The sequence below is a fragment of the Polyodon spathula genome, chromosome 41 (assembly GCF_017654505.1).
Source record: "Polyodon spathula isolate WHYD16114869_AA chromosome 41, ASM1765450v1, whole genome shotgun sequence".
Taxonomy (NCBI): Eukaryota; Metazoa; Chordata; class Actinopteri; order Acipenseriformes; family Polyodontidae; genus Polyodon; species Polyodon spathula.
Window position 1 is genome coordinate 3,441,630 of NC_054574.1, and position 12,637 is coordinate 3,454,266.

The 12,637-nt window shown below is 42.5% G+C and overlaps 1 protein-coding gene across 1 annotated transcript; it reads left to right on the plus strand.

Moving 5' to 3' along the window:
• Window positions 1–1,438: 1,438 nt before the first annotated feature.
• LOC121305082 (pinopsin-like) lies at window positions 1,439–8,454 on the plus strand. Its single transcript, XM_041236613.1, has 5 exons — window positions 1,439–1,827; window positions 4,139–4,321; window positions 5,481–5,626; window positions 6,202–6,441; window positions 7,714–8,454. Exons 1-5 carry the CDS (start codon window positions 1,476–1,478, stop codon window positions 7,861–7,863), a joined length of 1,071 nt encoding a protein of 356 aa, XP_041092547.1. The 5' UTR covers window positions 1,439–1,475; the 3' UTR covers window positions 7,864–8,454.
• Window positions 8,455–12,637: the final 4,183 nt, after the last annotated feature.

The following is a 12,637-nucleotide window of genomic DNA, read 5'->3' on the forward strand; positions in this document are numbered from 1 at the left end:
TACACAATCCATGTTTCAATTGTGTCAAGGCTTAAAAATCCTTCTTTAACCTGTCTCCCCTTCATCTACACTGACTGAAGTGGATTTAACAGGTTACATCAATAAGTGATCATATACACGTGACATTTCAAATCAGTAATTTTTGGTTGGAATAAACTTATAAAATGCATTCATGTCTTTACAAAATCATTTTCATTTAAGAATATTCTTTTAAAATCTGTAAACAGGAGCAGGTCATCATTTATGTCTTGTTGTCAACCAGCATTTTGTTATTGTTAAATTTCACTAAATGTGGACATCAGTACATACGTCTGAAAGAAATCTGTATGTATGTGCAGATGTTCCTTCTCATCAGGTCCCTACAGATTATAAACTGCACAGTATAGTATCTGTACTGCTTGAGATCAGGGGAACATCATGCTGTACTGTAACCGTGTTGTTTATTGCTGTACTCGCTACATGCTAGAGGCTGCGTCCCCACCAGTTGAATTTGTATAATAAGTAACACTATTTGTATAATAAGTAACACTATACGCTGAGCCACTTTCATTTTTCACATTTTATTATTTAAAAGCACAGAGAAGTTAACAGTTTTAATAGCGACAGAAACATTTGTCTGTGGAATGGAAAGGTATCATTGAACTCCCGACTCTACCATAACAAGATAAGTGAGGGAGGGAAAATTAAAATCTGTTTTCTAAATTATGGCACAAACACAAAAAGCATTAACACTGATTAGCAGTTTTAATCCAGAAAGAAACACAGATGTGACCGGTGTGTGCTGAACTATATATTCCATGTCTCCCTATTCAGTGCAATGGAACAGTCGCAAGTCACTCTGCCTAGCAATGACATCAGACAGCAGTGATGTCAGACCGTAATCTTTGGGGTTCAATTTCTGTAAAACTAGGAACATTTATATATATATATATATATATATATATATATATATATATATATATATATATATATATATATATATATATATATATATATATATAAATATACATCCCCGGAACTCTGTAATTTGCTATACTTTTTAAATACAAGTGTATAAAAAAGTGGTGAAAATTTTATTCACCACTCTGTATCTCAAAAAGTATTCAACCAAATGCTGCCCCGTTCACAGGGTTTGCTGAGCCTGCCAATCCCACCACATGTGTATTGGTGGGGTTTTACCCCCCCCCCCTCCTCTTTGAGCTGGTTGTAAAATCAACTTTAAACAGGACCTTCTTTCAAACCCACAACTGACTGTAAGCTCTTTATAATTAATCCCCTGCAAAGTAAACAGTTGATTATACCAGATCAACCAACTTAGGGCAGGTTTAGTTCAAATACCTCATTGGGTTGATGGACTGTTGTGTAGTAATCTCTTTAATTCTCTAGTGGGTATATATAGAGGCTCCTCATTGCCAGTCTGGCACAGGTGGCACCACGTTGCAGTTTTTTCTCCATCTCTCGATCTCCTGCCCAGAATGCAGAGCAACGACAGTACAGAAGTGCCTGGTGTTGAGAACCAGATGCCCGGCCCCTTTGATGGACCGCAGTGGCCTCACCTGGCCCCCCGCAGTACCTACATCTCCGTGGCAGTGCTAATGGGAACTGTGGTAGTGTGTTCAAGTTTTGTTAACGGGCTGGTTCTTGTGGTTTCTCTGCGTTACAAGAAATTGCGCTCTCCGCTTAACTACATCCTGGTCAACTTGGCAGTTGCTGACCTCATGGTGACCTTCTTCGGCAGCACTGTTAGCTTTTCCAACAACGTCAATGGCTACTTCATAATGGGCGAAACTGTGTGCAAGTTTGAGGGCTTCATGGTCTCCTTGACAGGTAGGGCTGGCAGTGTTGTTTTGAGGACTAGCACTTTACATGTAACATTTTTTAGTAACTTGTTTTCTTTTTTCCAACACATAACAAAATGTTGTAACAGATTACATTTTATGTGAAATAAAGTTTAAAAAATGACTCTGGCTAATGAACAATGTGGCAAGTTAACCCTTCACGTGAGCTGCTTTTTATATTGCTGGCATAGCATTACAGAAGGGAACGAGTAAGGTCAATAGCTGAATCTTCACAGAGTATTTCGAGCTGCAGTCTGACCAAACAAAAAAATGTAAACTGTGGCTGAGACATAAATACTTGTAATTAGTTTTTCAAAATAATACATTACTGTAATAATTGTGTTTAAGTAATTAGTAACTTTAACAGATTACTTTTTAAATGTAACTTCACCAATCAATGCTGGTTTTCTTCCTGGAGCTGATTGATCTCAAAACTTTATCAAGTTGGGTCTTAAAGGCTCCCAATGATTCAGCATCAACAATATGACTAGGTAACCCATTGCATACCCTCCCCACTCTCTGAATGGCTAGGTAAACCACTGCAAACCCTCTCCACTCTCTGTTTGACTGGTAACCCATCCCATACCCTCCCCACCCTCTGCATGACTGTTAACCCATTGCATACCCTCCCCATCCTCTGCATGACTGTTAACCCATCCCATACCCTCCCCACCCTCTGCATGACTGTTAACCCAACCCATACCCTCCCCACCCTCTGCATGACTGTTAACCCATTGCACACCCTCCCCACCCTCTGCATGACTGTTAACCCATTGCACACCCTCCCCATCCTCTGCATGACTGTTAACCCATTGCATACCCTCCCCACTCTCTGCATGACTAGTAACCCATTGCATACCCTCCCCACTCTCTGCATGGCTAGGGTATCCATTGCATACCCTCCCCACTCTCTGCATGACTAATAACCCACTGCATAACCTCCACCATGCTCTGCATGGCAAGGTAGCCCATTCCATTCCCCCAGCACTCTGAGTGATGTTGTATGCGTAACTTTGGAACAGACCACATTAGCGTTGCCAACCTGTAAAGGAGTGTTCTCCATGTTAGTATCTCCTACCTGCAGATCTTTTAATAAGACCTTTAGCTAGCCGCCTGGAGGAAGGGCAGCTCATTGAGCCATGGTTTCATTTCCCATACTAACCTGGTCGGAGGGGTTGTTTTTCCTCTCGGATCACACTGGCACCAAAGCAAGCGAGCATAGGTAGATAGATTACCATGCAGTACCTTCAAACGAGCAGACAGATTACCATGCAGTACCTTCAAACGAGTCAGGGCAGCTACAATATTTTTTCATATCTCATTTACAAGAAAATAAAATTTCCATTAGTTATTGTTATGAATGAGCTAATAGATAAGTCGAGCTAAATCTATTTAGCCTAAAACAAAGAAGTCTTTAAAATCGTACTGCTGTTATTAGAACATAAGAAAGTTTACAAACGAGAGGAGGCCATTCAGCCCATCTTGCTCGTTTGGTTGTTAGTAGCTTATTGATCCCAGAATCTCATCAAGCAGCTTCTTGAAGGATCCCAGGGTGTCAGCTTCAACAACATTACTGGGGAGTTGATTCCAGACCCTCACAATTCTCTGTGTAAAACAGTGTCTCCTATTTTCTGTTCTAAATGCCCCTTTGTCTAATCTCCATTTGTGACCCCTGGTCCTTGTTTCTTTTTTCAGGCTGAAAAAGTCCCTTGGGTCGACACTGTCAATACCTTTTAGAATTTTGAATGCTTGAATTAGATCGCCACGTAGTCTTCTTTGTTCAAGACTGAACAGATTCAATTCTTTTAGCCTGTCTGCATATGACATGCCTTTTAAGCCCGGAATAATTCTGGTCGCTCTTCTTTGCACTCTTTCTAGAGCAGCAATATCTTTTTTATAGCAAGGTGACCAGAACGGAACACAATATTCAAGATGAGGTCTTAATAGTGCATTGTCAGTTTTAACATTACTTCCCTTGATTTAAATTCAACACTTTTCACAATGTATCCGAGCATCTTGTTAGCCTTTTTATAGCTTCCCCACATTGTCTAGATGAAGACATTTCTGAGTCAACAAAAACTCCTAGGTCTTTTTCATAGATTCCTTCCTTATTGATCTATAACCAATAATTGCAGTACCATGGAGATAGACAGGATAGAGGGAAGGAGACACTTCTTCAGAGTGGTGAGGGGATGCAATGGGCTACCTGGTTGTTGATGCTGAGATCAATCAGCTACGAGGAACCGGGCAAGCTTAGATGGGGTGACTGGTCTCCTCTTGTTCATGAATATCTTCATCAGGTATCGTAGGTCTCTGGTCTCTTGCCATCCTGGCCTTTGAGCGCTACATTGTTATCTGCAAGCCAATGGGAGATTTCCGCTTCCAGCAGAAGCATGCTGTGATTGGCTGCTCCTTCACATGGGTGTGGTCTCTGATCTGGACGGCTCCTCCTCTCTTTGGCTGGTGCAGCTACGTTCCTGAAGGTAAAATCTGTTGCCGCTTCAAAGTAATTACTTACCTGTTTTGCACTTCATTAGCTAAAGATACCAAATGTGCATTTTTGACAGAAACACATGCTATAGCACACATGTAGTTACTTGAAAACATAATATTTCATACTACTTTTGCATAAAGGAAGCAATCTCTGTTTCCCTGCTTATTTGTTTGCACTTCCTGGGTGATTTCTCCTCAGCAGTGTCTTCAGGCTCATGTTGCTGACTCAAAGCATTCCAGTCAACAGGGGAAGCAGCTGATTGGTAATTGACAGGAAAAAAGCCAGTAAAGGGGTGAGGACAACGTCACCCTCCAGATGACAAGACGATCTAGAACAGCTTGATTTCCAAACGGAGATTTCTTTAACCTGGGGTTTATAGATCAATTTTGTTAGCTACAATTACTTTAAATTTCTTTAACTAGCATGAAAAACTTAATGACTTACATCCACGATAATAAGTACATCTGCAAACACAGCAATAGTGCTAAATGTAGAAATAATCCTGTAGTTTGTAGAAATGAAAGAATTTACTACTACTAGAATTCTAATAATGTAAAGTATCTTCATATATATTATGACAATACCTTGATTAACAAAAACAAATATCGTTCAGCAGCAAAGAAGTAGTTAAAGGGTTACAGAACACCCTGCAAATTTTACAAGAGATGTATCATGTTGCCTTTACTGTGTCCGGTGTTGTTAGATTCCTGTTGTTTATATACTGTTAGATTTTTAAACATATTACCTACTCTTGTGAAATGTTTAATCACACATCTTGGGTCACAAATCAATTGGACATTTCTCAACATGTTTATGTGTGAGCGTTGCATCTCTCACAATGCATCCAGATCAAACTCTTTTCCTGCAAAGCATATAAAAACATTGCTGAGGTGGTCTGTGACACTTTACGGCCAAACCACACACAATTTGTAATGGATGGTATTTATTTTGTTTCAAACATGCTTGGTTCGAGGGTACATCGTCTATTTACACAAGACGATAGACTCCTTGTGGTTAAGGGAGTAATTGAAGAAAGGTGACAATGGTGGGGGGATAAATTGAATGAAAAGAAGTGACATCTCATTTCCTTGTTTTACAATTGACTGAAAGTTGGAAGCATTAAAAATGTGCTTGTGTTTGTCTTGCAGGGTTGAGGACCTCCTGTGGTCCTAACTGGTACACCGGGGGTTCCAACAATAACTCATACGTGCTGATGCTGTTTGTTACCTGCTTCGTGATGCCTCTTAGCATGATCATTTTCTCTTACGGCAACCTGCTTGTAACGTTGCGAGCTGTGAGTACCCTGCGCTACCGAACTATGAAATGCATAAGAACGTAGAGGAGGTCATTCAGCCCGACCAAGCTCATCCGGTTCCTAGTAGCTGATTGCTCTCATAACTCTGTCAAGTTGGGTCTTAAAGGATCAAAGTGATTCTGCCTCAACAACATGACTAGGTAACCCATTCCACACCCTCACCACTGTGTGAAGAAGTGGCTCCCTTCCCTCTGTCCTAAGTCCTAATTTCCAACTGTGTCCTCTGGTCCTAGCTTATAGTATTATGTTTAGGGTTTGTCAACTCCTTTTTATGATTTTAAAGACTTCAATCATGTCCCCCCTAATTCATCTTTGTTCTAGACTAAATAGATCGTTCAGTCTATCTTCAGATCTCATTCCTTTGAGCCCTGGGATTAGACTGGTTTGTTGGACAATGTTCAAGGCCACAATGTCCCTTTGGTACAGATGGGAGCACAACTGAACACCAAGCATTTGGTGTTGTAGAAACCTGCTGATAATATTTGATTCATCTTGAAAGTTGAATTCTGAACTGAGCTTCTTTTAATCATCGCTGTTCCTCCCTCTACCTGTAGGTGGCAGCGCAACAGAAAGAATCCGAGACCACTCAGCGTGCCGAACGGGAGGTGACGCGCATGGTGATCGCCATGGTGATGGCCTTCCTGATCTGCTGGTTGCCCTACACCACCTTCGCATTGGTGGTAGCCATCAACAAGGACATTGTGATACAGCCCACCCTTGCCTCGATGCCCTCCTACTTCTCCAAGACCGCCACTGTCTACAATCCCATCATTTACGTCTTCATGAACAAGCAGGTGCAAGAGCAAACTTCCCGTTGTCCTTCAAGTACATGGTGCTAACGGAACAATTCCTCTACCTGTATTGCCATCATTTTGTAGGTCTCAGATTTAACACACAGGTTATGGTAAAGGTGAATTTCATATTTGAATGGTCATTTATTTGAAGTTGATGAAGAATATGTATTGAACCCCCTTGCAGAAACGTCATTGCTATACTCCCGGTTAACTTTGTTGCATAAGGAACGAAGTCATAGGAATAAGCAGTGGTATGCATTTAAATGAAAGACAATGCATCTGGCTTCTGTGTAAGTGGTGTGGTTGTGTTTGTGCGTGCAGGGGTTGCATGGTGCACTGTGTGTGTGTGTGTGTGTGTGTGTAGGGAATTGGGTTGCAGGAATGGCGTGAGAGACGTCTGGGGCGGGGGTCTGGCGTAAGGGGCGGGGGAGTGAAGGGATGGAAGGGGTTTGCGTGGAAATGACCGGGAGAGTGGAAGACAAGAGTGGAGACAGTGCATGGATGGATGGAGGGATAGAGAGGGAGAGCAGGAAAGAGAGAACAAATAGTCAGAAGAAATAATATTTTATTTTTGTTTGACTCCCAGTTCCCTTCCCTTAGTTTATGCTTTTATTTTTGCAACCATTAATTGTTATAAAGAAATAAAAAGCTTGAGCCTTTAAATTCAACCCTGCCTCTGTCTAATCTCTGCTCCAAAGATCCTGAAATGCTACAATACTTTAAAATAAAATACGCTATGGAGCAGTCATTGTTTAAAAAAAAAAAAAAAGTGCAGCAGGAGCAAGGGTGCAAGATTCATGTGCCAATTATCATTTAGAAATGCTGAAATAATGAGGAAAAGGTGATATCTATGAAGTGATGGTAATACATGTATTAGATAGGATGTACTGAAAGTAGTACAGTTTGAGGGCGGTGACCTTGGTAAATCTGTTTATTTGTTTCTTGCTGAGTGCAGTGATTATTCGAGGGTTAGGGTTAGGGTTAGGGTTAGGGTTAGGGTTAGGGTAATAGAAATCATTCTGTAGGTTTATCATCGGAAACTAAAGTATTGGCAAACAATTCAATGTAGCTGTTCACAAAGATACAATAACAATTAAAAAGCATGATTATTCAGCTTGAGTAATCTAAAGTTTAAACCAGTTATTTTCACTAGGGGCAGAACGACGACTAATTTGAATAGTTAAAGTAAACATATTCGGCTTTTTCGTTTTCTCCTGAGTAAGTCGGTGCTGCTCCTGCCCTACCCTTCTAACGTTCTCTCTTCTTCCTCAGTTCCGTAACTGCATGCTGACGATGATGTGCTGTGGCAAGAACCCGTTCTCTACTGAAGACGAGAGCTCTGCATCGGGCTCCAGCACAGCTGGCCGCACAGAGATTAGTTCAGTGTCTGCAGGAGGGAGCAGCAAGGTCAACCCAGCTTAACACCTCCTGCACAGCCTGCACCCGCTCTCACCCCTACTAGTCTCAGCATAGTTCAGTATCTGCAGGAGGAAGCAGCAAGGTCACCCTAGCCTAACACCTCCACAGCCTACACCTGCTCTTACCCCTGCTAGTCTCAGCATAGTTCAGTATCTGCAGGAGGAAGCAGCAAGGTCACCCTAGCCTAACACCTGCACAGCCTGCACCTGCTCTCACCCCTGCTAGTCTCAGCATAGTTCAGTATCTGCAGGAGGAAGCAGCAAGGTCACCCTAGCCTAATACCTGCACAGCCTGCACCTGCTCTCACCCCTGCTAGTCTCAGCATAGTTCAGTATCTGCAGGAGGAAGCAGCAAGGTCACCCTAGCCTAACACCTGCACAGCCTGCACCTGCTCTCACCCCTGCTAGTCTCAGCATAGTTCAGTATCTGCAGGAGGAAGCAGCAAGGTCACCCTAGCCTAATACCTGCACAGCCTGCACCTGCTCTCACCCCTGCTAGTCTCAGCATAGTTCAGTATCTGCAGGAGGAAGCAGCAAGGTCACCCTAGCCTAACACCTGCACAGCTTACACCTGCTCTCACCCCTGCTAGTCTCAGCAACGGCCGCCACTGGTTTCCGCTCGTCAGAGCTGGTAGTTGTACTGTACTGGTTTTCAGCTGGTCATGCTCGTTAAAGAGACTGTAATGCTTGTTCAAGAAAAAAAAATTGTAAGAAATGTCCCTTTACCATTCTACAGTGTATGTTCTGGATTGTAATTCATTTTTCTTTAAAGTGAATGAATTCCATAAGGCTGTTTTGTACTTCCATTATATAGGCCTCAAATGTGCAGTTTAGAAAGAAACACATGTTCATTTTAAAACATGATATCTGGAACTACAGGTTAAAGGAAGCGCTCAGTTTCTATGCCATTCTCAAGATATTATTATTATTTAGCTTTTTAGCAGATGCTTTTATCCAAAGCGACTTACAGAGACTAGAGGGTGAACTATGCATCACAACTGCTGCTGCTGCAGAGTCACTTCCAATAGGATCTCGGTTTTACCTCTCATCCAAAGGATCATTTTATCTCAGCAATATCTTCTTGGTCATGTTACTGACTGAAAGCATGTCAGTAGTAGAAGCAGCTGATTGGTTAATGACAGGAAAAAAGCTATTGAAACAACCAGGCAAAACTTTCCTTAGCCAAGTATAAAACCGTCTATCATGTTAATATAATGTGTTCTATTGTATGCTTTGACTGTGAGTTCAGGAGCTGCACTTCAGTTCTAGTTGCCTGACATAAATTGAATAACCTAGGCTTATAGGTCAGAGTATTTTCATATTATTAAGCATCAGCACTGTCTAGTGCACAGTAGTGAATTGGCAGCAAATCAAAAAGAAACCATTCAAAGTAGCTGTTCAATAGATGGCTCCTACTTCTATAAGGACACTTTGGCTAGCCTATGATATTTAAGTCTGTGGCAGGTAATTAGAACTGAAGAGCAGCTCCTGAACTCAGGTGAAACTTAATGTAGACATCAAAAACAAACTTAAAAATACTATCTGATATATACATATATAATAATAAGTACCACTCAGAGCGATTGTAAACATCATAAACAGAGAAGTGGTACTTCAGTAAAGAAGATTCGCAATGTATTGCCTTACTTTGGGGTCATTTTATTAGTTCAATTTCTTTGGGCTCTTTTCGCTGGCTGTGAAACAGTTGATAGGGGAAGTAGCTGGTTGGTTGAAGCGTTGAATGGGCGAGGTTAATGTCACTCTCCAGGTGAGCAAGGAAGTGCAAGATTACCTGCAAAAAAGGTTCGCAAACACTGTAACCTTGCATAGTACCTGATAGCATGTGTGCTGGAGTGTGTTTCTATTAAAACATGTGTTGGAGAACATGAATTAACCCTTAAATAAGTATTGCATGGCAGACTGCTAAGCGAGCAGACTGGCAGAGCTACAGTCGGGTTATTTTCTGAAACGTGACTAACATGGTAGATAGCATACTGCTGTTCCAAAACTGAACACACTGCTGACAGTTGACAAGGGCTAGTCACAGACTCTGCGCCTACAACTTACTTGCCCGGCATTTATTGCAAGCAGGCAATAATTGACTGCAACTTGCATATTCTTTAGAAAAAAATTCACACATTTGGGTGTCAAGCTAATGGCAACTTCTCTTACAAATGATAGATGATGGCTGAGGAAACTGAAACACCCAAGATAACATGAGAATAACAAGCTAACATCCTAAGAATAACAAGTTGGAAAACAGTAATTGTATGCTGACAAGCAATTTTCAAGGCTACCTCAGCACATGACTCTAGTCACATCATTTGCACACAACACAAAAACAATACACACACACACACACAGTACTAAGAAAGAGGTGTACCCACAGAATGCTGCCCCTGTACTACTGGTTACTGCCAGGCACAGGGGAGTGGAAATGAGTATTCAATGTCCTGTAAACTGTAAAAACTTTGAATCTGCTTGTTCTGTTATGGAAAATTGATTCCCTGCATATGAAATAAACCTAACATTTACTGAAGAAATGGAGTCTGTGCATTTTCTTACTTTTCTCACTTTTTAAATAACATCAAGATGTGAGACTGTGACAGAGCTCGAATGACGCTGGTGTTAGATCTCCTTCCCGATCGGTGAGGGCACTGGAAAGAAGGAACAGAGTAACCTTAAACAAATGGCAAGACAATTTATTCCAAAGAGTAGGTGGAAGTCGGCCATTTAGGAAAGGGGCGGAGCTGTGGCACCCAAGCTCACTGACCCGGACGGTAAACGGCGTAGCATCTGAGAATTGGAGGAGCGGGTGCACTCGTTAACCTAAGGGTCATGGGCGAGGGTATAAATAGGGGGGCGTGGCTTTGTGATCTGTTCCTTTGCATGTGGTTAAGCCATCCGGAGTTGCAGGCGTAGGCCAGCGTAAAACCCGGATATCACCTCTCACCGTTTCCACTACAGGGACTGTCTTTTGCACCACGAGCACTAAAATCACGCACTGTCGGAATTGTGTCTGCGTTTTGTGTTTTGTGTGGGCGAAAGAACTGGACTTTGGGTTACGGGTCAAACCCGTGGGATTATAATCAGAAGTGATACACGCCGCTGTACCACTTCCACATTATTATTATTTGCAGGTTTGCTATAAGGCTCTGGACATTGAATTCATTTAATAAACACCCTTGCACCTGTACATCATCGTCTGTGTCATTTATCCACTCTGCACTGCACTCACCTGCACATATTCACCACTTTGCCAGAGACATACGGGATTTTGCGACAGGTAACGATTAGATTGATATGACTTTTATTGATCAAATTAATGGTCCTGGCCTTTACTCATAAGTATAAAAGTGTGCTACAAAATAGCTAAACAGAAAGACAGCAGACAAGAATCTAAAACCTTGTAATGTGATGTAACAGTATACCTTTTAGCAACAAAAAATGTAATGCTTGTTACCTGCTAGTGTTTTCCAATGTGAGTTTACATTAAAATCAGAATTATTTATTTGCTGTGTTGTGTTGTTGTTTTTTTTTTTTTTAATTTATTTGAGTGCCCAATTATGTTAGCCTGATTCTCTCCCCAATGTAGAATGTGCAATTCCTCACCACATCAATTCCCCACACAGCTCAGAACCGAAAGCCAGTAGCATTCTCCAAGCCCCAATCCAACCCCCCTCATCACAGCCAGATTTAACAGTGCTCCTGACTGTACGAGTCACCCTGCACACTGCCTTTAACAGTGCTCCTGACTGTACGAGTCACCCTGCACACTGCCTTTAACAGTGCTCCCGACTGTACGAGTCACCCTGCACACTGCCTTTAACAGTGCTCCTGACTGTACGAGTCACCCTGCACACTGCCTTTAACAGTGCTCCCCTGACTGTACGAGTCACCCTGCACATTACCTTTAACAGTGCTCCCGACTGTACGAGTCACTCTGCACGCTGCCTTTAACAGTGCTCCCCTGACTGTACGAGTCACCCTGCACACTGCCTTTAACAGTGCTCCCGACTGTACGAGTCACCCTGCACACTGCCTTTAACAGTGCTCCCGACTGTACGAGTCACCCTGCACACTGCCTTTAACAGTGCTCCCCTGACTGTACGAGTCACCCTGCACACTGCCTTTAACAGTGCTCCCGACTGTACGAGTCACCCTGCACACTGCCTTTAACAGTGCTCCCCTGACTGTACGAGTCACCCTGCACACTGCCTTTAACAGTGCTCCCCTGACTGTACGAGTCACCCTGCACACTGCCTTTAACAGTGCTCCTGACTGTACGAGTCACCCTGCACACTGCCTTTAACAGTGCTCCCGACTGTACGAGTCACCCTGCACACTGCCTTTAACAGTGCTCCCGACTGTACGAGTCACCCTGCACACTGCCTTTAACAGTGCTCCCGACTGTACGAGTCACCCTGCACACTGCCTTTAACAGTGCTCCCCTGACTGTACGAGTCACCCTGCACACTGCCTTTAACAGTGCTCCCGACTGTACGAGTCACCCTGCACACTGCCTTTAACAGTGCTCCCGACTGTACGAGTCACTCTGCCTTGAACAGTGCTCCCCTGACTGTACAAGTCACCCTGCACATCCCCTGCATCCAATTTCTTTGACAGTGAAAAAAACACCTAAACTGTATATTTGGTGTTGATTAGACAGAGCTGTCAAAAAATATATGAGGGTTGCAATGTAGGGTGTTAGCTGTTGCAAAATACCTTCTTCTGAATAGAAAAAACATTCCATGCTTTGAATGTAAAAGTTTGCTTTT

Coding starts and splice junctions, on each gene's coding strand:
- LOC121305082 (XM_041236613.1), top strand. CDS start 1,476: ATGCAGAGCAACGACAGTACAGAAGTGCCTGGTGTTGAGAACCAGATG. Junction 5,627..6,201: donor TGCTTGTAACGTTGCGAGCT/GTGAGTACCCTG, acceptor CTCTACCTGTAG/GTGGCAGCGCAACAGAAAGA. Junction 6,442..7,713: donor ACGTCTTCATGAACAAGCAG/GTGCAAGAGCAA, acceptor CTTCTTCCTCAG/TTCCGTAACTGCATGCTGAC.